This window comes from Astatotilapia calliptera, chromosome 6 (genome assembly GCF_900246225.1).
Source record: "Astatotilapia calliptera chromosome 6, fAstCal1.2, whole genome shotgun sequence".
Lineage (NCBI taxonomy): Eukaryota > Metazoa > Chordata > Actinopteri > Cichliformes > Cichlidae > Astatotilapia > Astatotilapia calliptera.
In genome coordinates this window covers 30,396,593-30,423,515 of record NC_039307.1, presented here as the reverse complement: position 1 = coordinate 30,423,515, position 26,923 = coordinate 30,396,593, and the positions used below count along the sequence as shown (strand labels likewise).

The following is a 26,923-nucleotide window of genomic DNA, read 5'->3' as shown; positions in this document are numbered from 1 at the left end:
CAATTCAGTGAATTTATAGCATACAATATCCACAATATCAAAACTGCACGCCTGATATAGTGCAGGTCCAAATCAGACTCATCAAAGCATGGACTTCTCTGACCACTAAGTCTTGTAACTTGCGAGTGGGTTGTCAGAGAGAAAAATCCCACTGAGGTCTAAAGAATTTGAAATCAATTCAACTTGATCCCAACTGTTGTGTCAAGGCACGTTATATATTTTAAGGCAGAGGTTCTTAACCTGGGTTCGATCTAACCCTAGGGGATCGGTGAGTCGGTCTCAGGGGTTCGGCAGAGCTTCCGCCGTGACATGCACGGCTCATTTTGTGCACCAGTAAAAAACAGATCTATGTCTTCAATTTGAAAAAAAAAATCATATTTTATTTTTCAGTAAAGAGGGGTTCAGTGAATGCGCATATGAATCTGGTGGGGTTCGGTACCTCCAACAAGGTTAAGAACCACTGTTTTAAGGTAAAGACCCTACAATGACAGAAAACCCCAATCAGATACGAGCACGTGCTTAACGACAGTGGGAAGGAAAAACTTCCTTTTAACAGGGAGAAACCTCCAGCAGGAGCAGGCCCTATGTAACAACAGATGGGGAGGCAGACAGGACAAAAGACACTCTGTGGAAGAGAGCCAGAGATTAATAATAACTAATGATAAACACAGAGTGAACACTTTGTGATGTTCCTCAGTCTATTCCTGAATAATCTGTAGCAGGAAGCATTACCCTGTTTAAAGAGGCCATTGTTATTAGGGAATACATCTGCCATGAAAGTGTGTATGTGGTCTCTAACCATGTACAGGGAAGTGGTACTCGCCAAAGTAATATCCACATGAACGCCAAGGTTTCCGAGCAGAACATTGCTTCCTGCTGCCATCGCTGCCCCAGGTGAACAACGCTCAAGTGCCCATTGTAGCAGTGGAGAGGGGTCAGCACGGGTTCTCTGAAAGGTTTATGCAGCTCTGTAAGCTGTGATGCACTGCATGTTCTGTCACCTTTCTGTCAGAGCCAGCAACGTGTTTTTGTTGCAGTTTGTACTACTGTAGCTCTACGTGTGCATTTATGTGCCATGGGCGCTGATGACTCAATCGCCGGTTCCCAGTTTGTCCCTTCCTGGAACACATTTGGAAGGTATAAAGGAGTGCATGCTGGGAACACGCCACAAGACCTGCTGCTACAGAGATGCTCTGACCCAGTCATCTCAGTTTCACCCTATGAGTGACTCAGGTCCTCACCATTTTCTCCTATTTTTGCTTCCAGCACACCAGCTTTAAAAACAGATTGTACATGTGCTGCGAGAGGAATCAGTTTTTACTATTGTGACTGATCAGGATTTGTCAGCGTACTCAAAATGTATTATTCTTCCACATTGGATTTCACCATAAGCTAAAGTCAGGAACAGCCAACTGTGACATTGTATCATGTGTTCTCTCTTTACTTGTTGACTTCCAGCTTTGTTGTCTATCTTCCTGTTTGACAGGGAGCAGATGGGCTCAGAGGTTTAAAGGGCAGCAAAGGAGAGAAGGTAACAAAGACAGAGAAACAGCGCAATTTGTTCTAAAATACAGTATACAAGGTATTTGTTCCAGAACCATCTGTTTAGGCTGTCTGTTAAATTATCTGGACATTCCTTTGTCTTCCTGTCTCCTCTCCTTTGCTGTGCCTGCAGGGAGAGGATGGTTTTCCAGGGGCCAAGGGGGAGATGGGGGCAAAGGGGGATGTTGGGGACAATGGAGCACTAGGGTCTCGAGGCGAAGATGGACCTGAAGGTCCCAAAGGCCAGTTGGGTCCCCAGGGGGAGGCTGGACTTATTGGTATTCCCGGAGAGAAGGTACAGAGCAAATCATAGCTGATCAGTAAAAGTATCAGTGAATAATCCTAACTCATATTGCACAACATGTATTAGGAGTCATGCTGCCTCTCTTTTTAGGGTAAACTGGGAGTACCGGGACTGCCAGGATTTCCAGGGCGACAGGGGCCAAAGGTGAACTAAACTGAATGAAAGTAAACCAGATGTTGAAGATATAATGTACGCAAAGCAAATCTATGCGTCTTTTTCCTCCCAGGGATCTGATGGGTTTCCTGGTTCAGTGGGAGCTTTGGGAGAAAAAGGGAAAAAAGTAAGTGGAGGGTTTGACATCGTGATGATATTTTCTCTGAAAAATGATGATGCTATTTCCTTCAATATTCTTCTTTTGTCCTCTAAATCAGGGCCCTGCAGGACAACCAGGAAGTGCAGGCCAGAGGGGACCAAATGTGAGTATCGTCTCAAAACAGATATTTGAGTAATGGCAGAAAGGACACGGTCAAGGATGCCATTGTCTCACTTTATGTCGGGGTCATTCTGGCTCAAATCAGCACGGGCTTTCTGCTTGAATCGTTCATTTCCATAAAAGTTTTATGGTGCAAAAATAAATATGATGATTTTGGTGAAATTTTTGCGTCATATATCAAATAGTTTTCAAGGCATGCTTTTTTGAAAAAAAAATTGACCCATTTTCAGGCCTTTTCTTCTCTCATTGAAATCTGCAGCAATGTCTGAACATGAGTATCTCAAAAACTATTAAAGATAAAAGCCTGGAAATTTCAGTGGCCTTTCTTACCATCAAGATGAATCAGACTCTGTGATTTGAAACAAACATAAAAGTTTTGGCTAGTTAAAAAGTGAAACAAAAAAGAAATCCTGCACTCTTGCAAAGTCCTATATTGGAACATAGACTAATAAAAAGGTTTAATATTGCAAAAGACAATTAGTGGCGATTTCTGAATAGCATGTATTTGAATTTCACAGTACCGTAAAGTAAAAGATGTAAATACTTTATACAAAATTCTTAGTCACAAATGAAAAAAATACTATGATGTTTTTAATATAAATTGAAGAGGGACAAGAACATTGGCTGATTTGATCATAGTCTGTATAATTTTGTTCTTTTTTGTAACCTTTTTTTTGTACGTCTTCAGCTACAGCCTGCATTGAAGAGACCCTCTTATCAACATGTCACATCAGCTGCAACATGGCTGAGTTTTCACAAAGCAGCAATCATCAGAATCAGCCCTCATTTTGAACTCATTTTGACCTCATTTGCAAATTTCTGTGGCTGTATGTTGCACAGATATTATGGCAGTGACAAAATCTCTCCACAGAAAGATCGACATATAAACATCTGAAAGTACTACCTGTGTAGTAAAACTGGCACATTGCCGTTGCCACATTTATGGACACACTGTTCAGAAAGATGGAGCACATCTCCATTCAGATAAAATCCGATGCATGAAGAATTTTACCATCACATCTGCACATCTTCACATCTTTCCCAAAATGGTTTCTTCTCCTGTCCTCTCCTCTCTTGAAAGAAATTGAGCCATACTGTGTAGAAAATATGGTCATCGCTGTGATGATGTCACCAATCGGTTTGTGAAGCCCTGTTTTAAAACATCAGTGTTTTGTCACTCCCATGCTCCAGAGTGTAAAGAGTGTCGATTCATCAGCGATCAAGCCTGGTTAGCAAAATTCTGAATTTATGGGTGAAGAGCATAGCCACACGTATCTGCTAATTAGGCCAAAGTAACAAACAAGCATCAGACACAACAAACACAGGCGAGAGAGACAGTTTGGTGACTCAGATTAGAGGAGTTTAAGGCTGGCAGAAAGCTCGCTGCTACAGCTCCCTGCATTTGCACATCTGTCAAAAGTGTGCAGAAAGGCTGTGACTCTAACTTTAAGCCTTCAAAATGAATTAAACAGGTGAGTTATCAAAAACTCCAGGCCTTTACTGTTGTCACGAAGGACTAAATTAGCTATAAAAAACTGTAATTGCACAGCAAGAAGGTCCTGAGTTCAATTACACCATCAGGCCGGGGTCTTTCTGTGTGGAGTTTGCATGTTCTCCCCGTGTTTGCGTGGGTTCTCTCCGGGTACTCCGGCTTCCTCCCACCGTCCAAAGACATGCAACTTGTGGGGATAGGTTAATTGATTAATTCAAATTGTCACTAGGTGTGAATGTGCGAGTGAATGTGAGTGTGAATGGTTGTCTGTCCCTGTGTGTTAGCCCTGCGACAGACTGGCGACCTGTCCAGGGTGTACCCCGCCTTTCGCCCTATGACAGCTGGGATAGGCTCCAGCGCCCCCCGCGACCCTGAAAAGGATAAGCGGAAGCGAATGGATGGATGGAAACTGTAATTGAAGCTTTAAATATGGTTACATCTGCTCTAAATTTATTCACCGGCCCACTTTAACAGGAAGCCTCTAGTGGCTGTTCAAAAAATTACATTTTGGCACTTCCCCATTGACTTTTTTGTTTTTGAGCCTCACAGGTTGCCACTTGCCCAGCAGTAATGTACATGCCTCTGCAGACGCACTGACTATCTTCCTTCTCAGATCTGTACAGGTTTGTTTGCCCTAACTTTGAAGTTTCTTCTTTGGCAGGGTGCACGAGGTGCCAGGGGAGCGAGAGGGCCTACTGGTAAATCAGGAGAAAAGGTTTGTTGACTGTATTGTTAGCCAATGGCAAAATCCTGTCACCATTAGCTATGGTTTAATATTTTTACCCATTACCGCCTCCTTGTTCTTCTTCTCTCTTATATTTTCATAGGGTGCTTCAGGACATGATGGCCCACCAGGGCCATCTGGAGAAAGGGTAAGAAAAATACTTTTAACCTATATTATCTTATCTTTAGATTTTGCTGTTTATAGGCTATTTTCTGTTTTTTAGGGACCTCAAGGGCTACAAGGAAGGAATGGAGAGCCGGGACCTAAAGGAGCAGTTGTGAGTGCAGTACAGAGATATGTAGACACATTCACAAAATTTCACACATACAGTGATGTGAAAAAAAGTTTTTTTCTCAGGAGTGTATGCAGTCCTGTGAAAAATTAAGTACATGATTCAGAACCACTTTCAGCAGCAATAACTTGAAATAATCCTTTTCTGCATGTCTTCATTAGTCTCTCATAGGATTGTGGAGGAATTTTGGTCCACTTTTCTTTACAGTTTTGCTTTAGCTCATTGAGGTTTACGAGCATTCATTTATGAACAGCTCTATTTAAGGTCCCAATTTAGTATTTGAACTAGATTCAGACGTGTTGTTTGACCAGGCCTTTGTAACACCTTGATTCTTTTGTTTTCCAGCCGTTCTGTTGTAGATTTACTGCTGTGCTTTAGATCGTGGTCATGTTACATGACCCAGTTTCAGCCAAACTTCAGTTGTCACAGATTTTCTCAGATTTAATTCTGGAATAGTTTGATAAACAGAGGCATTCATGTTTAACTCACTGACTGCAAGATGCCCAGGTCCTGTGACTGCAAAATGAGTCCAAATCCCCAGCCCTCCATCACTGCGTTTGACAGGTGGTATGAGATGTTTTTCCCCAAACATGGCGCTGTGCGCATGTGTCATAGCCAAACATCTCCCCTTTGTTCTCAACATTCCAGAAGTCTTCTGGTTTATTCTGATAAAACTTTGCACCGGGAGGAGGCCCTGGGGCAGACCCAGGACACGCTGGAGAGATTATATCTCTCGGCTGGCCTGGGAACGCCTTGGTATTCCCCCGGATAAGCTGGAGGAGGTGGCTGGGGAGAGGGAGGTCTGGGCCTCTTTGCTTAGGCTGCTGCCCCCGCGACCCGGCCCCGGACAAAGCGGATGAGGATGGATGGATGAACTTTGCAAACGTTCTTTTAGAAAGTCATGAATGTTAAGATGTAACCTGTTAACTGAGGCCTGCAGAGTCTAATCTTGGGGTGAATCTGCTAGGACATCCACTCCCAGGAAGATTGTGGTATTATGTTAACGCATATCCAAATGCACCAGACCATTAAACTACCAAAACATCTGCTTTTATAGAGGTGCTTGTGCTTGTTGATGATCATTTAATCAAGTGCATTTGATTACCTGCTCCTGATTGCTCTTTATCCTCTTAAATCCTGTGGACGCATTAAGAGTGCATTTAGTTTTTCACAGGACTGCAAATGGTGCTGTGGAGACTTTTTTTGACATAGATGTACATTTAGAACTGATTCATTGCTGTTTACAACTTCTTCTTGCAAGAAGAAAATAGACCAAGTTAGGAGGAAACCGAGTTTGTAGATCAAGCTGAAATTCTGTACAGTAAACAAAACAAAGATGAATTTGACCTCTAAGTGATTATTTGATATTCTACACTCTAAACTATTACCAGGTTCATGACTTGTTTAAAAGGTTGAAGGTGAAGGGTATTTTACCACCTCATATTTAACTTCCTGAGCTTCATTTCTCACCAAGTGTCTCTGTGTGTAGGGTCCAGCTGGGAAAGATGGGCTTCCAGGTCACCCAGGCCAAAGAGGAGAGCCGGTGAGTGAGGTCATGGGTCGTTGGTTAAAGATGTTCTTTTTGTCTCCCCACACACAAAAACTCATCTGAACATGCTTTATTTCCATATTTTCTATGCTGCAGGGATTCCAAGGAAAGACTGGACCCCCAGGACCTTCAGGTGTGGTGGGGCCTCAGGTAAGCACGAAAGTGTGAATCCTTCATGTGCTGAATGTTTTCATTGGTATTACTGAGCCAGTCACATTGTTATATTTTTTTCAGGGCAAATCAGGAGAGCCCGGCCCACCAGGGGACCGAGGTCACCCAGGAGCACCAGGTGTACCTGGAGAGCATGGTTTACCTGGGACTGCTGGGAAGGAAGGTGGAAAGGTCAGTCCACATTCGCAGGTCCACAGTGTATGATAGAAACACAACGCATGCTTCAATTTCACTATGCTTTTCATTTCCTCTCAGGGGGACCCCGGTTTACATGGGACATCTGGGAAAAATGGACCTCCAGGCATGAAAGGGTTCAGAGGGAGCAGAGGAGCCCCGGGCATTATGGTAACACACACACACACATTAATATTTAGTTCTTACTTTCTTAAGATTAGGAATAATATAAGATATAAATTCAAAATGATGTGTGATATTTCCAGGGACCTCCTGGTCTGAAAGGTGGGTCGGGACCTCGTGGGTCACCAGGAGCCATAGTGAGTCTACAGCATGTCTTCTGGGTTTCTGTTTGTTGCATAGTTATAAAGTAGAATATTTCAAACATTTTAACCATTTTTGCTAGACTGTGATCAGGTGATTTCCGATTCACATATTCACTATAAAAAATTAAACAAAGACAGAAATGACACAATGGAGAGAAACCACTTGAGAGATCTTGAATACAAACCCAAGTATCAGATTCAAGCGTGGTTAGTAATCCCAGCAGATCTTAATGCAGTCCTACATTAGCTAATGGCACAGCTGTTACCCTTTTTTTGCTTCCTCTTGGTAAATCACACTCATGGCACACTGATAGATACAGTCGCTACTGCCTGTGCAAGCCACTTTGTGGCTCAACCCTTGCTGACAATCAAAGTAATGTCCATTGTTCTGTCAGGGATTCTTGCTGTTGCTTTCCTGCTTTTTGGCAGAATATACTGACAAACATAATTTGCTGCAGATGGATAAAACAGTCCGATCTCAACTAAAATGGTCCTGAGAGAAATGGTGACTGTATGACAAATACTCTCCTGCCCCAATAAAAAGCTAATCATTTTCTTTAAAACAGCCAAACCAGAAAACATCAAGTCATTCATGTTGCTGCCTTAGCAAACACAGTTTGTAGCTCCAATGTGCATGTGTGGTTGAAGTAAAACCTAAAAAGAAAAAGCCAAAAGCACTTTTCAAATAGTATTTGGCATATATGTTATTTATGTCAAGTGCTATTATTTTCCTACAATGACTAAAAAAAACCCCTGTTTTTTAAGCATTCAAGTGTCAACATGGTGTACTGATTGTTTCCAGGGGCCAACGGGTGAGAGGGGCCCTCCAGGACCAGCTGGTGCCATTGGACAGCCTGGTAGGGCCGGAGCAATTGGAGGACCTGGACCAATGGGAGAGAAGGGGGAGCCTGTAATTACATCTAATCTTCTATGTTCTTATATTATATTTGCCCATTTGGTCCATTTTCATAAGCAGCATGGATGAAAAACAAAGATCCATCAAAGTAGTCTGTCTTTGGTTGGATTGTTAGTTTTTACTATTGATATGTTTTTGTACAGAATAACAGGAATTAAATGTGTGTATTTGTGTCCCAGGGAGAGAAGGGTCCAATAGGACCGGCAGGTCAGGATGGGGACCAGGGACCTGTAGGGATGCTTGGGGCAATGGGCACTGCGGGACCTGCAGGAGAGGACGGGGATAAGGTAAAACCAAATGCACCTGTATGAGCCGGAGGGGATGGGTGAGTATGTGTCTGTACTGTTGTTATAAGCTGTGTCCTCTGTATGTGTCCACAGGGAGAGCAGGGAAAACCTGGACAGAAAGGCAGCAAAGGAGACAAAGGAGAAGGAGTGAGTCTGGAGCCGCAGACGTACATACTCAATAGTGCACAAAAACATGATCATACATGTTTGTTTCATCTTCCCTCTCTCCTCACAGGGGCCTCCAGGGCCTACTGGCCCCCAGGGGCCGATAGGTCAGCCTGGACTTCCGGTGAGTTTGCTTCTCTCATTTTTTCATTTTGAGGGTTTTGAAAATTGAAATGTCTCAATTTACACTGTCAGTGTCAATTCTTCAGCTAGCTTTTCACTTTGTAGTTTTTTATTTACCGTGGTGTGTATTTCATGATGAAACTGTATTGTATTCTTACCAGTAGTATGGGTACCAAACATCTGACGTATAAATAATTTACCCATCAGATCAATCCCTTCATAAATTATTTCCATTTGGTACTTTGTACTGATACTTCACAGTTTGTTGTCTCTCTCAGTCAAACAGGTTTAGTGGGAATTACATCATTTCAGAAAGTTAAATAAACAATTTCAGTCATAAAGACATTTCTCACTCTCCCCTGCATAACAGGGTCTAGATGGTTTGCCAGGTCCTCGGGGCCAACAGGGCATGTATGGCCCCAAAGGAGATGAAGGTCCCAGAGGCTTCAAGGGCTCTACAGGACCAATAGGATTACAGGTGAGACTCTTATTTTATGAAGGCAAACAATAAAGTCTGCACTCTCGTCATATAATGCTGTATGTGTTCTCCAAGGGCATGCCTGGCCTACCAGGAGAAAAAGGCGAGAGTGGCCATGTGGGACTGATGGTGAGCTCTTAATCTGTTTTATTATTTGCCACATTTTTTCCACTCCATTTTCTATAATCAGTAAACTTGTTTCTGTCTCATCACATAATTTAGGGTCCACCTGGACAACAAGGACCTTCTGGATCTCAAGGACCTATTGGGGGGCAGGTAAGTCTCACAGGCATATTTGTGGATCTGCATTTAGTCAAGCGCTTGATTTACGTTTTGATGAAATTAAAAAGTCTCTGTGGTGAACAGGGGCCACCTGGTCGTCCCGGGATGATTGGGCAGCCAGGTGTTGTTGGAGAGAAGGTAAAGAAAATAACAAATAAAACAGCTTTTAGATATTGATGCTCTTTCCAGATGATCTTACACCTAATTTGCCTTCCCTCTTAGGGTGAGGATGGTGAGGCAGGTGATCCTGGAGCAGTTGGTGTTTCAGGAAAGCCAGTGAGTTTGTTTGCTTATTTGGAAGGCACGGACATCCTTTAATCCATTTATAATACTCAATTTTTTTCTCTTTTCCTTTGACATACCCAAGATGATCACTTACTCTGTTCTTTTGTTGTTTTAGGGAGCAAAAGGAGAACAAGGGGAGAAGGGAGATACGGGTCCTCCAGGAATGTCTGGTCCTCCAGGAGCTAGAGGCACCCCAGGGGAGGATGGAGCCAAAGGCAATGCTGTAAGCGACATTCATGACAAAAAAAACATACTATTTAAGTGTTTATCAGTATTATAATACTAGTCAACCCAAACCACTGTAATACACTATGAAAATCTTTGATTGCCTGATTACGTTTAATATAGTTTGTGGTACCCTAACATTCTTCCCTTCCTATACTGTTTAATGTACTAGACAAGCAGGAAATCCTACTCCTACTCCAACCACTTGTTGGAAACCTGTTCAATTGCTTATTAACACAATCTTTTCACATATTCAATGCTCCAGTCACATGTCGGGAACTGTTGGGAAGTGCATTTAGGCATGTAGAACTGAGCATCAGAATGGATAGCAAAAGTGATCTAAGTGACTTCGAATGTAGATTTGTTGATGGTTCCAGATAGGCTGGTATTAGGCTGGAGCATTTCAGAAGCTGCCAGTCTACTGGGATTTACACACACAGTCATCTCCAGACAAAGAATGGTCTGAAAAAGAGAAAATATCCAGTGAGCAGCAGTTTTCTGAAAACGCCTTGTTGATGCCAAAAAGAGAGAATAATCAGAGCTCATATGAAGACAACAATAACTCAAAAAACTACTTGTTACAATCAAGGTATTCAGTAGAGCATCTCTTAATGCACAGCAGATCAAACCTTGATGAATATGGGCCTCAGAAAGAACTATAAAAATAAGGCTAGCAAAAAAAGCATTTAGCAATTAGCTAAAGACTTTACTACTAGCTTAAGACTTTAGAGACAGAAGCTTCACAACGCAGTGCTGTATTTAATTTCCATAATATATAAACAGTCAGAAAATCAAAGTAAAGTCCAATTAAGCAAGAAAAATTATGTTACGGAACATTTCAAGGAGTATTTCATAAAGAACATGATTAGAAAGAGAAATAATCTCACTTTAAAACTTAAAAGTGTTGTATACTTTGTAGCGAATGCACTGTTTCAATCATTTATGAAATACACTCTATGATGTACAACATGTTGGTGTAGTAGCGCTTCTCCTTCACTCTCCGCAGGGTCCTATAGGTCTGACTGGGGACCTTGGACAGCAGGGAGAAGCTGGACCCAACGTGAGTGTCTGCTCTTTGTTTTCTTCTTCTTCCTTCTCTTCTGTTTGATCTATCATCCTCATTCTGTTTGATGCATCCACTTTACAGAACAAAGACTCACCAAAAAAGAGCTTTCTAGGATAAAAAGTCATTATTTTTTTAAAGGACTTCAATGTTTCATCTTTGTCGGTTGCATTGCACTTGCAGTTTCCTGGAATTTGAATGAATTCAAACTAAAATGTTAAAAATATATGAGGACCCATAGAGAGGGAGATGTGGAATAAACCAAACTTTGAAATTACATCCGAGCTAAATTTGAAAACACCAGGCAAACATATATTTTAGATGATCTGTGGAGAAACAAAGCTCCTCGTGAGCTCTTATATTTCCACTGGAAACTAAAGTACATAAAATCCTCATTATGTAACATCTTTGTAGTTGTTGTTTTCTCACTCAGACATCTACCAGGCTAGTTTTTTTCTTATTTTTTTCCCATTTTATTGCTTTTAAAGCTGTTATGTGTTCCTCTGCCCACAATCTTTGTTCCCCCATCAGGGTGTTGATGGCCTCTCTGGATCTAAAGGAGACACAGGAGACCCTGGAAACCTTGTAAGCTGTAGACTGCTGTATGAACACAAAAGAAAACGCAACATAATGACCGACCAGCTAACCTTTTTCTTTAAATGTACCAGGGACCCCCAGGGGCACCCGGGGAACCTGGACCACCTGGGCCTCCAGGGCGAAGGGTCTGTCTGTTTTTCTTATGATGTTCTTTTGTCTGCATGCAGAAACCTCATTTTCTATTTACTGTTAAATCTGAAGATTAAAACTTCTGCTGTTGGGCAGAGGTTGGGAGTATTTTTGCTTAATGCATTCTCACTGTGCGTATGTGTGTGTGTGTTTGTGCATGACTGCACCCTTATGACAGATTCAGGTTAAAATGTTTTAAAATGTTGTTCTTCAGGGCCACATGGGGAAACCAGGAAAGGAAGGAAAAGCAGGCCTGAAAGGAGCGAAGGTGAGAGTTTGAAACAAGTCTTTCAATAATAACTTCTAAATACTGGCAGTGCCTGAAAGCTGACTTGCTCTCTGTCACTGCAGGGTGCTCTGGGATTGGAAGGTCCCATTGGGAAGACGGGCCCTGTGGGAGCCCAGGGGCATCCTGGCAAGCCTGGTCCCCAGGGTCTGAGAGGGATCCCCGGGCCTGCAGTGAGTTAATTTAGGAAAAGCACAGAAGGAGTGAGTAAAGTACGGAATACATGATGTTTCAATCATTTCTTTGTCTTCTTTCAGGGTGAGCAGGGTTTAAATGGACCACCAGGCCAGACAGGACCACCAGGTCCCATGGTAAGATAACCCATCAAATAGCAAATCTGAGAAGTTTTCAACAAAATCACGCTTCCATCTTGCATTAAAACCACAGTTTGATGTTTTTGCATATTATTCTAAAGATAATTTAAAAGAAAAAATACGTGTGTAGCACATAAAACCGAACTATAAAGGTTAACATTACATTGCAATATAAAACACCTAGAGGCAACTGTTGTTGTGATTTGCGCTATATAAATAAAATTGAAGTGGATTGAATTGACTCATCATTTCATCTCCTCAGGGTCCACCGGGTATAACAGGACTGAAGGGAGACCCCGGCAAGAAGGGAGACAAGGTGTGTTCATACTGTACTCACAAATATTCAAGTTATCCTTTACTGGGACTTTTCTTTGACCTCATCTCTGATATCTTTGTAGGGTCATGGTGGTGTAATAGGTCTGATAGGGCCACCAGGAGACATTGGAGAGAAGGGTGACAGAGGACTACCAGGAAACCAGGGATTACTGGGTCCAAAGGGAGATGAGGTGCTTAAAAAATGCTTGAACACACTCTCCAAGCAAGCAAATAACACAAGATGTGTAGAGGTGTATCATGAAAGTCCAGTATCAAATCATGGAGACATCTAGATGCTGCTGTCACAGTTTTAGCTTTATGATGATATGCAAAGTATAAAGTTTGCTATAAACAATGGTTTAGTATCTGTTTTTGATAGAGTGAGTAAAGAACTGAAATTTGTCCAGTTATATAAATGTAAAGAAAATGCATATTTAGTCCCTGAAGGTTCTTATCTATTTCAGATATTATAATGTCATGATGTTACCTAGCAACCACCTTCCAATGGGATAAAATTACAAAATGTTATTATTTATGATAATAGTGATAATAATTACTATAACCACTTATAAAAGTATCACATCATTTTAATTTAATGGCAGTAATATCTAATTTAGCAAATATTAAATTACATGTTTGGCACATTAACTTATGAAGTCAAGTTTACTGTACTTAGACACTATATGAAAGGTTTAATGCCACATAATAATTATGTAAATGTAGTTAAAGCGACAGGATTTTAAGGCAGAGTGTCTTGGTATACTTTTTCAACCTTGAACAAAATCTTAGATACAAGTGTTTTATTTAGTGCTGTCAGTGTTAATCTCATTAAAATGACGTTAATGCCACAACCGCGTTAACGCGGCAAAATCTCCGTTAGCGAGTTAGCGCGGATCGGCCTGTTGAAGGTGAACAGAGACAGTTCACCTTCAAAGTAAAAGCTGCACCTTTTGAAGTGTGTAGCGCTAAACCAAAGAAACAACTTGCTTTAACAATAAGAACAATTCATAAATATCATAAGAACATATTTCTGTCACTTTTTATCACTTGATAAATTGTTGGTATGACTGATGATTGCGGACACTGATCTGTTTATTAACTACAACATGATCATTATTTTTAATGTCTATATGCTTTTAATCGGTTTAAACAAATATCATTTGGCATTAATCCCAAGCTTTCCAGTATTATTCTGATAATTAACTGCACGTAAAAGGAATCTGCTGACTATGTTCACCCCACTGTGTAATATTAGGGTCCAGTTGGTTCATCAGGTCCTCACGGTCCACCTGGTCCTACGGGTCTGTCTGTGAGTTTGCACGATTATTTTCCTACATGACTTATAAACACATAAGCATGGAGATTTCTGAAACAGTGCATCCGTGTTTCCTCTTTTTTGCTCTCTCATTTCTCTCATAGGGTGTGATTGGTCAGAAGGGCTCTAAAGGAAATCAGGTAACTCTGAGATTCATCATTTCACACAACTGAATTATTCAGTGCTGTTATATTACACCATAACTACTCATAACTGAAACTGAAAGACTGATCATTTTGTGGCTCATTTAGGGTCCAATTGGTCCTAGAGGAGACACTGGGCCCGCAGGACCTCCAGGACTCCCAGTGAGTAATATTTAGTTCATTCAAGAATCGTATGACCTTTGTTTACTTTGCCATTGATCCATGTGCATCTGGACTCTTCTCTTCTTTTTTTGTCTACTTCAATCCATTCTTCTTTCTGTCTTTTCATCTACTTCCGTCTCAGGGACTACCAGCAGCTGGTGTGGTCCCTCTGCCACAACGAGGCAGAAGGAGGAGAAATCACTCCTGGGTGGATGGTGCTGCACTTGAAGATGAAGAGGATGGGGAGGAGGAGGCCATAGGTGGGGGAGAGGAGGAAATGATGCAAGGGGATCAGGCGGAGCAGGACAGCCAGCTAAACGAAAAGAAGGGCCAAGGCATGGAGGAAGTGTTTGCCTCTCTATCCTCGATGAAAGTCGAAGTAGAAGGTCTGCGCACCCCGCAAGGGACATACCACAGCCCCGCCCGCACCTGCAAAGAGCTTTGGCTTCTCCACCCAGATCTCCCCAACGGTACTTCATCAGTTTATGTTCTTGGCCATCTGTTGAGCACAGCTGTCTCATTTCAAGATAATCTGTAGATTTTTTCTGCTGCTTCTGTCTGCTGTGGCCTTGGCCCCCCTGAGGTCCTCTCTTTGTCTCTCTATCCAGGCGAATACTGGATAGATCCCAACCAGGGTTGCCATAGAGACTCCTTCAAGGTGTTTTGTAACTTCACCGCACAGGGAGAGACGTGTCTGTACCCCGACAAGAAGTTCCAGTCGGTTCGTTTACATAAATAACACAGTGTGCTATTTTTTTGGAGCAATACGATTAACATTAAAAATAAGCAGGAGGCTGTATCAAAAGCTGCATGATGTAAACACTATTTAGTCATCACCAGTTTGCTGACTGTGTGAATTTGGAGGTGATTCTTTTGTTTGTCTGTTTTTAGGTAAAATTAGCATCCTGGAAAGAGGAAAAGCCTGGCAGATGGTACAGTCAATTCAGGAAAGGAAAAAAGGTATAGTTTGATGATTATTGCACATATTTGTTGGGCTTAACACATCTGGATGAGTGCCAGTTGCAAAGCTTTAAAAGAAACTCTGAATTTTAGAGACACTTGGGGCAGATTTACTAACAGACTGTGCCAGCACAAAATCCTCTTTTGGCATAAGAAAAGCTGCTGCTGGTATTTACTAAAGACACACAGTGTCAGTTTGCAACTGAAGGATGTTTTTGTAGCTGGCCTCTCCACATAAATATTTGTCTGGGATTCTCTTCCAGAGCTTAACATTTTGAGAGGATAGGATTTAAATGATTAAACGTGATTTATTAAAGTTTGTAGCCTCACATTGAGTTAAATTAATAGTGAAATAAGGCATGTCTTATTTTTTTCACCTCATCCGGCTTAGGAGTTAGACCAGATTATCTACTCATTAGAAGGTTGGTGATTCGATCTCTGGCTCCTCCAGTCTTCATGCCAAAGTTTTCTTGGGCAAATTATTGAACCTTGATGCACTGATTGGATTGTTGAATGTTAGCTAGAAAGTAGGGTACAAAATGCCTATGTAAGGACCAGTAAATTTACTTAAAATAACATTAATTTTAAATAACAAAGAGAACAAGTTAGTTATAAGAATGAGTAAGGCAGATGGCTCAAAGCTGTGAGTCCTGTGCCAAAGCTTTGGCTGTCTAACTCAGAGTCCTCACCCTGCATGTTTAGACCCAAGCCCCACATATTTCTGGCTCTCAGTAACACTGTTTTTATCAAACAGAGCTGAACTTAATTGAACTGTAGTTAACGCGGAGTGTCGGTGGATGATGCCTCAATAATGCAACCTCTTTTACAGAGAGTCAAGTTACTTTTTACAGTGAGCAGAGGTACTTATAGTAAATCACACTTATAGTCACATTTCTACACAGAAATCAGTACACAGTGAAAAAGTCTTTGACGCCTTTACTCAGAAGCACTCGCACAAAGAGTGACTTTCATGTCATTTCTTTTTTCTTAGTTGTTTTTAACATATTGAAATATCTGTTAGATTCATGTCTGAATGTTCTGTATGTAGTATTAAAACATTGATCCAGCAGCCACAGAGTGAAAAAGACACACACAAAAACATCTGGGGTGAATTTACACACATTAACAGTATCTTCATCAAGGCTCTGGATCTGACTGTAAACACTTTTACAAGTGGTACAGGTCACCTGTTACCCACAGATTTAAGGTTTAGAAAGGTTTGTAATCGTGTTAATTTGTCGAACCAAGTAAACCTGGTCTAAGCATCTTACAGACTTCATGAGTAATTCCAAACCATCTGATTTAGACTTAGACTTTGGCAGCAATCGTATCAGTGATGGGTACACCAGGAACTGTCTCCCTCACTAAAGGCCAGTTCATGCTTTTTGCATGCAAACGTCAGAGTGACGCACATTTCATCATGTACATAAATCTGTGTGGGTGGATGAATACTCCTCTGCAGACGTGCAGCCCAAAATATTTGACTGAGTGGACTGCGCAGACTGCATGGGCCAGTGGGGAAATAATAAATACTGTGGGATATGTGACGAGGTTTTTTGTTATCCACAATTTTAGATTTCAGCTTTAAATGAATACAAAGACACAGATGGCTTTAAACTCCTGCTAAGAAATAGTTCCAACTTCTCCAGAAATCCTGTCCACCTACTGTGGTACTGTAGAGATGGGATGGAAACACACTCTGGCTTTAAAATCGCTTGGCTCACCTAAAGAATCATTGGTGTGTTGCAGCAAGCCAATTTGTGACTATAGCTGCTGCATTCTACTGCAAAGATCCTGAAACTTAAAATTATTTAAAAGTCAAAGCTAACCTCTCATGAACATCCATGGGGACCATGTGTTTTTTCTGGTTTGATGTAAGGGGCAGCAACCCTGTCAATAATAAAATATTTATCTGTCTGTATTGCAGACAGGTGCATAGTATTTGTAATAGCAACCATATTCACATCTGCATGTGTTTACCTTAGCTGGCTATTCTCATGGGAAAATTGGCTGCATTAAAAGCTAATAATAATAATAATAATAATATCATAATAACAATAATAATAACAACAACAATAATAATAATAAAGCTTGAATAGGTTTGTGTCCTTGATGTTCAACTGCAAAATAAACATACATTTTTATGCTAATTATGGTACTTTCGTACTTATCATGTCAAGTAAAAGGAAAGTCCAGCGGTTAATAGCGGAATAGGCAGCATGTTCTGCAAAACTTGCTAACTCCAACAAGAGGAAGAAGAAGTCTGCAGGTGAAGACAGAGAATAATTGTGCAGCCAAAGCTGCCCAGCTAAGACTGTTAAAGAGGAGAAATTAAAATGCTTTTTGTTTTTTTAAGTTTTAGTGAGGGAGGATTCAGGTGAGGGCAAAAATCTGAATGTGTGCTGCTCCGTCAAATGAACTGCTGTGGCCTGGAGGGACGCAGGTGCTGCTCCATTCTTGTCTTTACGAGTTCAGAATTCTGCAAAGGGTAGTAGACTTGGAAAAACAAGCTCAAAGAAAACTTCAGATTAATGTTAAACAACAGTTGTGTGGTAAATTTAAATTTAAAAATAATATAACAGTTTAAAAAAGCTAAGAGGTATGAAAGTTGGTTTGTAAAACTAGTACTCTACGTGTACTAGATGTGCCCGTTTCTTGTCATTTCAAAACATGTGTCTCTCTGACTTGTGCTGCACTTTGCTCGGCGCAGCAGGAAACCATTATAGACACGAATGGGTTTCAGAACACAGCGCTGCGTGTGCTGCGTCCGATGTGAAAGGGCCTTAAGGCTAGGAAGCTTGGTTAACAAGTTTTTGTGTGCATATTCTGATTTACACTTCTAGGGCAAACATTTGTAGAACCAACAATGTAACCTACTTAAATGCCCAGCGGTCAAAGGAGCTTGCAAAGAAAAGCGTCTGGACTTCTTTAAGTTGCTTGAAGACGTTTCACCTCTCATCCGAGAAGCTTCTTCAGTTCTAAGGTCAAATGGTGGAGAGTCCCAGATATAAACCTAGTGGGAGTGACCCCCCACAGAGGGACAAAAGGACCCCCTGATGATCCTCTAATCGCCTGAGCCAAGGTGGGAAACTGGGCGTGGGTCCCAATCAGCCAGAGTTTCGGGTGTGTTCATTGTGAAACCTGGCCCCACCTTATCATGCGAATTCCTGAGGTCAGATGGCCCAGGATGTGAGTGGGCGTTAAGGCGTCTGGGAAGGGATCTCAGAACTGGATTATAGATGGCAGAGAGTTGGTGTCGTAAACCCCCGCCTCTGTTCAAAGATGGTCGCTCACAGTGGACATAGATGGCTTCTTTGTCCATTCCCATTTTATTACAGTGTATCCATATGAATGGCCCACCCTGTATAATGACCTAGTCTGCAAGATATTCATCTCCAACCTCTAGCAGAGCTATGGTAGCATTCCAAGGGAGACTGGGGACACTGAGTCCAAATAGATCATGTTTAGCATCTCCACTGGTGAAGCTGCTACTCTGAGCTGCGGCTTCAGGGTGTTTGGTGCCCGTTGTGGTGGTGACTCCCAAACTAGATGGTGGACACTGGAGGTAAAGGGAATAATCAGGCTGAAGGAGTCCTATCAGGCTTGGTTAGCCTGGGGGACTTTGGAGGCAGCCGATAGCTACTGACAGGCCAGTGGGCAGCGGCTGAAGCAAAAACTGGGAGGAGTTCTGCAAGACCATGGAAAAAGGCTTTTGGACTGCCTCGGAGAGATTCTGGCAAACTGTGAGGCAACTTGGGAGGGGAAAGATGTGCTTTACCTGCACTGTGTATCATTGGTGGAGCGCTGTTGACTTCGACTGAGGATATAGTCGGGCGGTGGAAGGAATACTTCGAGGACCTCCTTAATCCCTCTGACATGTCTTCCGTAGAGGAAGCAGTCTGGGGATGAGAGGGCCGGTGGCAGTAAATCGGACTTGTTCCCGGCAAGGCTGCTCTTCGCCTTTGTCATCGATCCTGTTCATAATTTTTATGGACAGAATTTCTAGGTGTAGCCAAGTGGGAGAAGGCATTTATTCGGGTGGTCTGAGAATCTTGTCTGCTTTTCATACATGATGTGGTTCTGTTGGCTTCATCAGGTGGTGGCCTTATGAAGCCACCCTACTCTCATCTATGGTCATGAGCTTTGGATAGTGACCGAAAGAATAAGATCGCAAATACTAGGGGTGGAATTGAGCTTTGTCTTTGCTGGTCTCTCCCTTAGGGAAAACAACATGTTTGTTTGATTTTTTTTCTCTCTATTTGCCCAGCATTCAGATAAGCGAAGAACCTTTGTAACGCAAGTAACAAGATACTTGCAACCGTAAGGTGATTACCGAATTTAACATAGCAATGCTTTACATACCGTGCTACTGAAAAATGTAATGTGATTGCAGTAATGTGTTACTTTGTAATGTGTTACACCCAAAACTGTTTGCAGTTATATTTGCTTTGTCTGCACTGTTTTGACTTTGTATGGTGTTGTTAATGAGTCAGTGTGATCTTGGTGCTCCAGTTTTCCTACTCCGGGTCAGATGGCGTTTCAGTCCACATTGTCCAGATGACCTTCCTGAAGCTGCTAAGTGCCACAGCCAAGCAGATATTCACCTACCACTGCCTTAACTCTGCTGCTTGGCTGCACACCGCCACGTACAACCACGAATACGCACTGCGCTTTAGAAGCAGCGACGGCGAGGAGCTGACATACGAGAACACACATTACATCACTGCACTATACGACGGGTGTCGGGTGAGGAACTCAGACACGCTTTTGAGGATAACTTATTAATTAATGATTTTATTATTTATTTACTTTATTCAATTGTCTTTGTCTGCTCTAGACACGCTCAGGGCAGGAGAGGACAGTTTTGGAATTTGACTCTCCGCTGTCCAACACGCTTCCCATCATCGATGTAGCTGTGTCCGATTTTGGAAATAAGAACCAGAAATTTGGTTTCGAAGTTGGCCCGGTTTGTTTCAACGGTTAACAGAGTCAGGGAGTAATTTACAGGGAAAACGAGCCATGGACATTTTTTACATGCAGGGATAAAAAGAAAAAAAAAATGATTCAAAACCACATATTTATAAGTTGATATACCTACAACAGTGTTCCTTCTTCTGTACACACACTCGTTTGCATACTCTGTCCTTCATTCACACAGCCCTGTCATGCATTCTCACTGTGGGCTTACATGCTGTGATTAAGAGAACAGCATACATGTAATGATTGTTAAAAACCCCTCAGCGACACTCATTTTGTCCTCTTTTCTTTTTGAAGGAGTAAGTGGTGCTCTCACAGTTTCATTCGTGTCCTTCTGTTCTTACAAATAATGAGCTGTGCACTCAAATCTCATCCATATGTAGTCACACAGAAGCATGTTTCTGCAACATTCATTCTCCATGTTCTTCAGCATTGTCATCAAACCTCAATTTGTTGTGTTGTTTTTATCTGTTGTTGTTGTAATTTTTCAATTATGCCAATCTGTTATGTCATGTATATTGGAGTTTAATTCATCATGGTGCTATAATGGAGCTCCTTCTGGAGTAAATATTTTTTAAAAATGGGTACTGGGGCAGTGCATTTTTTTTCTTTTTTTTCAACATTGCGAAGCCATGTTTAATATTTTTTTCTGCTTAACAAACTGTGGTGTGTGATTGCCTCGAGATCTTTCTATGCATATATGTGTGGGGAAGTGACTGATTAACATATTTTAATAAAAGTACACAATGTACATTTAAGTTAATATGATGAAATTTGTTTGTTTTTTTTAGTGAATACATTTGCTTAACAAAGACAACTCCAGGAGCAGCTTTAGTTCTGCAATTTCATAATACATGTCAAATTGAAACTGTTCTTAGAGCCTGCAGGTGTGTCGGTCTCAGCAAATGTTGATGGTTTCTTATTGGTAACTTATTTTTTATTTCCTTTAAACTAAATCGCACTCGTGGACACATTTAAAAGATAGAACATGAAAATAAATAAATAAATAAAAACTAATGAACAAGATTAGCTACATAAAAGCTGCATAAAATTGCTAATCACATTCCTTAATAATCAAATTGCATTTGAAATTTAGCTGAATTATGCACACTGTCATGTACAATGTTGAACACACTATATCAGATTAGTTGTGTGTGGTCTGCTAGGTTGTGTTACGTTACAAGTGATTACCAATTCCTTCTTTTACCAACATTCAACCTTTATTTTTAGTTTTTAAAATCTAATTTATTTATTTATTTATTTATTTTGTATCTTCAAGTACTGCAGAGCTATGGTAGTTAGCATATCTGACAATTGTTTACAGTCACTTCATTGTTTCCAATTGGAGCTCCAGTTGGTGGTCGGTGGGACGTCATAATCTATCTTTGACACAACAGGTAACTGCTGCGTGATACTAAAATGAGAATAATTCTTAATTGGCTAGTATTTCTCGTGATGACTAGCAAGAGCAGCAATCTTTAAACGTCTAGTTGTGCGCATTCTTAGTTTCTTGGTATGAAATCCACCTATAATAAAGTATCTTGACCATAAGGGTAGAAAGCATAAAATGTTACAAAAATTGATTTATGCACTAAAATGCCATTCATACACAGCTGCACAGAAACCTGCTTCTGCAACATTCACTCTTCATGTTCTAAGTAAAAGTATAAAAAGGGGGAACCTTGTTTCAGGTGAAAGCAGAAGTGTCTTAAACGAGCATTCTTTTTAATGGCCACCGGTGAGGCTACAGTTGTCACAAAAAGATGTGTGGTCTGATAGAAGTCATCATCTGTCAGTCTGCCCCAGGGCAGCTGTGGCTACAACTATAGCTTGCCTCCACCAGTGTGTGAATGTGAGAGTGAATGAATAGCAGAACTGTAAAGCACTTTGAGGGCCCAGAAAAGCGCTATATAAATGCAATCCATTATTATTATTATTATCATAGACAGCCATTGGACTTGACATTTTCCTGGTGAGTTTATGGGCTCAGCCATTCATTCATGGGGTAGCTCAGGAGGTAGAGCAGGTGATCTGCTGATTGGAAGTTTGGTGGTTCAATCCCTGGCTCCCCTAGTCTGTATGCCAAATATCCTTGGGCAAAATATTAACCAACTCCAATGGATGCTCTCTGATGCATCCATTGGAGTGTGAATGGTAAGTAAGCACTTAAAAGCATAGAAGACAGTGCATGTGTCTGGTGAATGTGAATGTGGCATGTTGTATAGAGCGGAAAAGTAGAAAAGCGCTATAGAGGAATCAGCCCATTTACCATTTCTGTTCATACTATTTCCATTTTTAAAATTTGGGTTATTCCAAGTTTCATAAAGGAGGATTATCTGTGATCCGATCATTACCATTTCAGATCAGTCCCTTTGCTCTGCCAAGAGGCCAAGACGGCAAAAGTAAATTACGATCATCTCAAGACTTTGAAATGGGATTTGAAGAAACAGAGGATCACACTGAGGTAGTTATGTCTCTGGAAGTGTCCATATTTTGGGGTAGTGTGGGGGTACTTGTTCTGAAAATTGAATGAATCACATAATAAATTACAAAATACATTAAGTTACTTTCTCTCAGCAGATAATTATTTGTTACAGTATTCGTTATATTACTTTCTAGTTAATCTTCAACATGGCCTGAGATGTACTGAATAAGCAATGCATCGAATTAACATAAACCAAAGGCTACAGCTCCACAGAAGACACACTTTCTTATAGTGATTAATTACTACCACGAAGCCAAGAGCAAAGCTGGGAAGGAAAATGTGGCCAGGCTGACTCTGCTGGAGAAAAAAGTAGTGCTAGAAATGGAGATTAATCCTACAAGCCTGACTGCTCATCACTGCTTTTGTTACCTGTTTAAAAGCAAGCTTTTGCTCTTTCACATGGGTCAGTTTCTCACAATTTGCTTTATATAAGCATGCTGTCTTTACAAAGAGTTGATGTCCTGTTAGCTGCTGCATTTGTGGCTGTTTGCATTTTCATCACGTTCTTGTTCTTTCACAAAACAAAACAAAAACAACATTGCTCATATCTTCACTGCACACAGCTTCTGAGGAGTGAAGATTGTAACACAAGTGCAGGAAAAAAAAGACCTGAAAAATGAGCCGATTTTCCAAATACTTGAGATACTTATGGAGCTCTTCATGACGTATAGTAAAACTACATTTTGTGAGTGTAACGAGCACATGTTTGAACTCCCTTATTTTGAAAGGTCACTGTGTAGGCTGATGTGTAAAATGTTAAACCTATCGTTAACTGGATTGCAGTGACCTTAACATGCTTGAAATGTCATCTCTAAACATGAATTTAAAACCCAATTAAATTTTGAATCATTTCCAAAGTGCAGAATATCGAAGGTGAAAATAAAGCCACTGCTGGGTTTACATCAGCAGCATTCAAAAGCTTTCACTGAAAATAATAAAAATACAAAAATAAGTAATAATAATAATAATTTCTTTAACCAGAACATTTGAGTGAAAAGTGATTCATGAATTTCTGGCTGGGCCCTGTTGTTTGGTTGGCATGAAGTCAAGTTTGTCTTTAATTTCACACACAGCTGGAGTAATGAGGTTGTGCGTAAGGTGTATGACTATTTGTTATTGGGTTTATACTACAGGCCGAGCATGCGTGCACTATATTTCTCTCTCGCCACCCATGTCTTCTTCAGTTGGCCTTTCCTGTTACTCTCTCTCTCTGCCTGCTGTGCCGTCTTGAAATCTGCATTACAATCATGCTGAAACTTTAATGAGGGGAAGCGAGTGAACACAGCGAGCTCATCCAAGAGTATTTAACAGCTAATTTCCAGCAATGAAATATGGATTGTGTGACATGAAAGTCACCTACATTGTGTTTAAAGCCAGAGTGGCAGGTTCACATGGAAGACAGCCAGCACAAGTTAGTAATTTATTCCTGTTCGGTTTGTGTACTGAAGATAGATGTCAGTGTCCAGAGAGAGAACAATGCAGAGGAAAGGAAGTTTTTTTCTCTTTATCTTATTTGTTTTAAGCCATCTGAGGTGTGTACTGGGAATAATTACCAGAATATATGCTAACATTTTACTTACCAACATGACAAAGCTTGCCTTGACTTGTATCATGTTCGTTAACTGGGGCTAGCCTAGCCTTTAACCTAATGCTCAAAACCATAGACATTATAACACATGGACATAACTTATAGGTGGAAAAAATTAACCCAATACATCAGTGCCTAAAAGGCTGCATTCTGCCTAAAGGCCACCAGATGGCGATAGCTGTGGTTGAAAAAGACCTGGGGTCCCATAGACGTTTATGGGAAAAAGGCTTTCTGTCATGGCCTCTGTAAACACTTTCCTGCTAGGTTTATATGTTTAGTCACTCCGTTTTGTTCTTATTGAATAAAACATTGAGTCTGTTTTCTTAAAATTGTGGTATGTACCCAAACCCTAATTGGGTAAACACTTGTCAATCACAAGTCATTAGACTTATTATTAGAAAACAATGGGTGACGTTACTGTACCACACCAGCATACGTGACAGTTACAGTACAACGTCCATCTTTTATACTATGCTGTAAAATGCTGTTCAGTCACATCTAATATTGATTTAACATGCTGCTACCTTAATCATAGCTTAACACAGGGCTAAACTGCTAGCAGTTAAAAGGCTAACGTTAATGTGCGCGGCAGCTAGATTAGCATTAGCAACTGTTTAATGTTCCAGTTTTGTGAAAGTGAGGGCTTTGCTTAACTTTAGAAAATGTTCAGTGTTGTGAACTATGAGTGTAAAAAACTCTTTTATATATCACTCTTATATAGTCATGCGATATGAGATGAATCACTATTCCTGTGTCATGAGGGGCTGAAGTCGTGTATCAACTGCAGGAGCCAAGACAGCACTGTTGGTATTATACCAATTTTTAGTATCGATTATTAAATTATCTGAGTAATGATTTTTTTTATTTTGACAACCTTACCAGTGAACAGTTTTTATCATTACATTTAGGAGTTTTTAAAAACTCCCAAATTTGGGAGAATTTGAGAGTTTTTAAAAACTAAGATTCCGTACAATTACGCCCCTTTTTCCAAATTAATAGAAAAAGTTTTCCTGAGTTCCAGGGAGTAAGTTTATGATACCAGAATCAGCAGTACAATCTCACATGCAATCTGTTACTAACAAGTGCACCCACTCACTAATTAACTGTATATTCACTGGCTGTGTTAAGCACCAAATAATCATCCTTTTCACCAACTCCTCCTTCCCTACGCCTCCTCTCTAATCTTCCTCAAAGACAGTTGCTGTCTCCAGTCAGCTCCTGAGTGGCTCTCCACAGCAAGAACACTAGCACTGTGCTCTTCTTCCACAGCCTGAGGGGATTCAGTCACTCCAGACTAGTCAAATTAGTCATAACCTCAAGGCTAAGCAAGGAAGGTGTACAGTACCAAGTTTTCTTTCATGTCTGGTGCGTGTCAAAGCTGGGTCAAGACCAGGAATACCAGAGGGAGAGAAAAGGACAGCCATGAGTCCACCTGAAGCCCTGTGGTTGCTGCTGCTGCTGCTGGTCACTGTCAGCTCATGTAAGGTAAGGAGACACCGTGTCCCCAACTTATCCATTCAACCTTTGTGTCAAATGAGTCAAAATTTAAAAGTTTCTAAACTTTAAAGTGGTTCTTGGAAAGAATTGATGTACTCTGATTTATCATTTTGTTAACCAACCTTGTGTCTTTTATATCTCCTGGTATTTGCTGGACATCCCCAAAATAGTTTAGCCATATTGCCTACATGCTAACAGTTAGAGCATGCATTTTTTTTTAAGGGAAACATATTTATAAGTCACAAAAACAGGACTAAAATAAAATGAAAGAAATTGACTGAAAGAAATAAAATGCTTTATATAGATCCACATCTTAAAACATATTAGATAAAGTAAATATTGCTGACAAAGGAGTTTAGATCAAAATCGACCTCCCAAAAATTATATTTTTATAGATTTGTTTTGCCAAGTTTTATGCTCAGAGAAATCACGATCATCTATATTCATTGTTTGAGTTATTTTTTTTATTATATTATAGTTTTGAGTTTTCTTCTTGTTTTGATCTGTTGTACTGTATTGTTCTGAGAAACTTTGTCGTTCCACTCTACTGAAAAGATGGCGATGATTAGTTTGTAAAAATGCAGAGAGGCAGCCACCTGAGTCAGTGACCAGAAACACCCTGAAGGTGTTTTACACCACTCACTTGTCATGTTGGCTCTGTTGTTGCCCTCCTCCTCCTCATGACTGTGTAACCTTAAGTGCAGCTGATTGAAATATTCATGTTTAGAATATTTGCTGAAGGAGATTTTATGTATAATCCATGTGTATTCTGCAGACTCTTTATCTAGAAAAAAACAACGAGTATGTTACTCCTGATGAGAACAAAGGCGCTATAAAATATTTAGTGTTGGTTAGTTAAATTGTTGACACATAATTGCTCGAGGCAGGAGACGGGGAAGAGCCATGTCCTTCTATAGCTCTTGAAGTTGTTACAGGGCTGCTAGTTGTGCACTGCAGTCTGTTTAGCATCACGGGTGGCCTTTTACAGCTCAAAAACACCAGCCTGATGTGTCAGTATTATCCTATTTTCATTAGACTCAACTAATTACAAACTGCAAATGTCCATTGTTAAAAATGTATATCATTCAATGATTTTGATCCTCCTCTTGACTGGTGATTAGCGTGAGGCCTATTTGACACTATTCCAATATTGTGTTTGATCCTTGCATTACATTTTCATACACACGATGAATTTACAGTACAGTATACTTAGTTTGTGTTTAGTTCTTTTTTTAAGCTTTACATTCATTACCGTATTTTGTAGACTTCATCAAAAATTGCCACTTAAGTGCTGTCCTAAATACGGTCAGAAAAAAATACAGTG

General features: G+C 40.7%; 2 protein-coding genes across 3 annotated transcripts in view; both read left to right on the top strand.

Moving 5' to 3' along the window:
* The window catches only part of LOC113024491 (collagen alpha-1(XI) chain-like), a 47,351-nt gene extending 26,707 nt beyond the window's left edge, over positions 1-20,644 (top strand). Inside the window, exons 28-66 of one of the 2 annotated variants that reach the window (XM_026171628.1) lie at positions 1,487-1,531; positions 1,676-1,837; positions 1,937-1,990; positions 2,073-2,126; positions 2,218-2,262; positions 4,433-4,486; positions 4,599-4,643; positions 4,719-4,772; positions 6,277-6,330; positions 6,433-6,486; positions 6,571-6,678; positions 6,763-6,852; positions 6,948-7,001; positions 7,810-7,917; positions 8,103-8,210; positions 8,304-8,357; positions 8,446-8,499; positions 8,869-8,976; positions 9,052-9,105; positions 9,199-9,252; positions 9,343-9,396; positions 9,481-9,534; positions 9,659-9,766; positions 10,775-10,828; positions 11,363-11,416; positions 11,500-11,553; positions 11,772-11,825; positions 11,909-12,016; positions 12,101-12,154; positions 12,420-12,473; positions 12,556-12,663; positions 13,728-13,781; positions 13,892-13,927; positions 14,039-14,092; positions 14,235-14,562; positions 14,701-14,813; positions 14,984-15,052; positions 19,565-19,798; positions 19,890-20,644. In XM_026171628.1, the coding sequence (XP_026027413.1) occupies positions 1,487-1,531; positions 1,676-1,837; positions 1,937-1,990; positions 2,073-2,126; positions 2,218-2,262; positions 4,433-4,486; positions 4,599-4,643; positions 4,719-4,772; positions 6,277-6,330; positions 6,433-6,486; positions 6,571-6,678; positions 6,763-6,852; positions 6,948-7,001; positions 7,810-7,917; positions 8,103-8,210; positions 8,304-8,357; positions 8,446-8,499; positions 8,869-8,976; positions 9,052-9,105; positions 9,199-9,252; positions 9,343-9,396; positions 9,481-9,534; positions 9,659-9,766; positions 10,775-10,828; positions 11,363-11,416; positions 11,500-11,553; positions 11,772-11,825; positions 11,909-12,016; positions 12,101-12,154; positions 12,420-12,473; positions 12,556-12,663; positions 13,728-13,781; positions 13,892-13,927; positions 14,039-14,092; positions 14,235-14,562; positions 14,701-14,813; positions 14,984-15,052; positions 19,565-19,798; positions 19,890-20,036 (3,204 nt within the window). In that variant the 3' untranslated portion in view covers positions 20,037-20,644. Of the gene's footprint in view, positions 1-1,486; positions 1,532-1,675; positions 1,838-1,936; positions 1,991-2,072; positions 2,127-2,217; positions 2,263-4,432; positions 4,487-4,598; positions 4,644-4,718; positions 4,773-6,276; positions 6,331-6,432; positions 6,487-6,570; positions 6,679-6,762; positions 6,853-6,947; positions 7,002-7,809; positions 7,918-8,102; positions 8,211-8,303; positions 8,358-8,445; positions 8,500-8,868; positions 8,977-9,051; positions 9,106-9,198; positions 9,253-9,342; positions 9,397-9,480; positions 9,535-9,658; positions 9,767-10,774; positions 10,829-11,362; positions 11,417-11,499; positions 11,554-11,771; positions 11,826-11,908; positions 12,017-12,100; positions 12,155-12,419; positions 12,474-12,555; positions 12,664-13,727; positions 13,782-13,891; positions 13,928-14,038; positions 14,093-14,234; positions 14,563-14,700; positions 14,814-14,983; positions 15,053-19,319; positions 19,378-19,564; positions 19,799-19,889 lie in introns of those variants that run through there. The other variant, XM_026171629.1, reaches the window with a different exon arrangement.
* Positions 20,645-25,320: 4,676 nt separating this feature from the next.
* The window catches only part of LOC113024489 (noelin-2-like), a 38,359-nt gene continuing 36,756 nt past the window's right edge, over positions 25,321-26,923 (top strand). Inside the window, exon 1 of the mRNA XM_026171627.1 lies at positions 25,321-25,587. Coding sequence (XP_026027412.1) covers positions 25,525-25,587 — 63 coding nt within the window. The 5' untranslated portion in view covers positions 25,321-25,524. The remainder of the gene's footprint in view (positions 25,588-26,923) is intronic.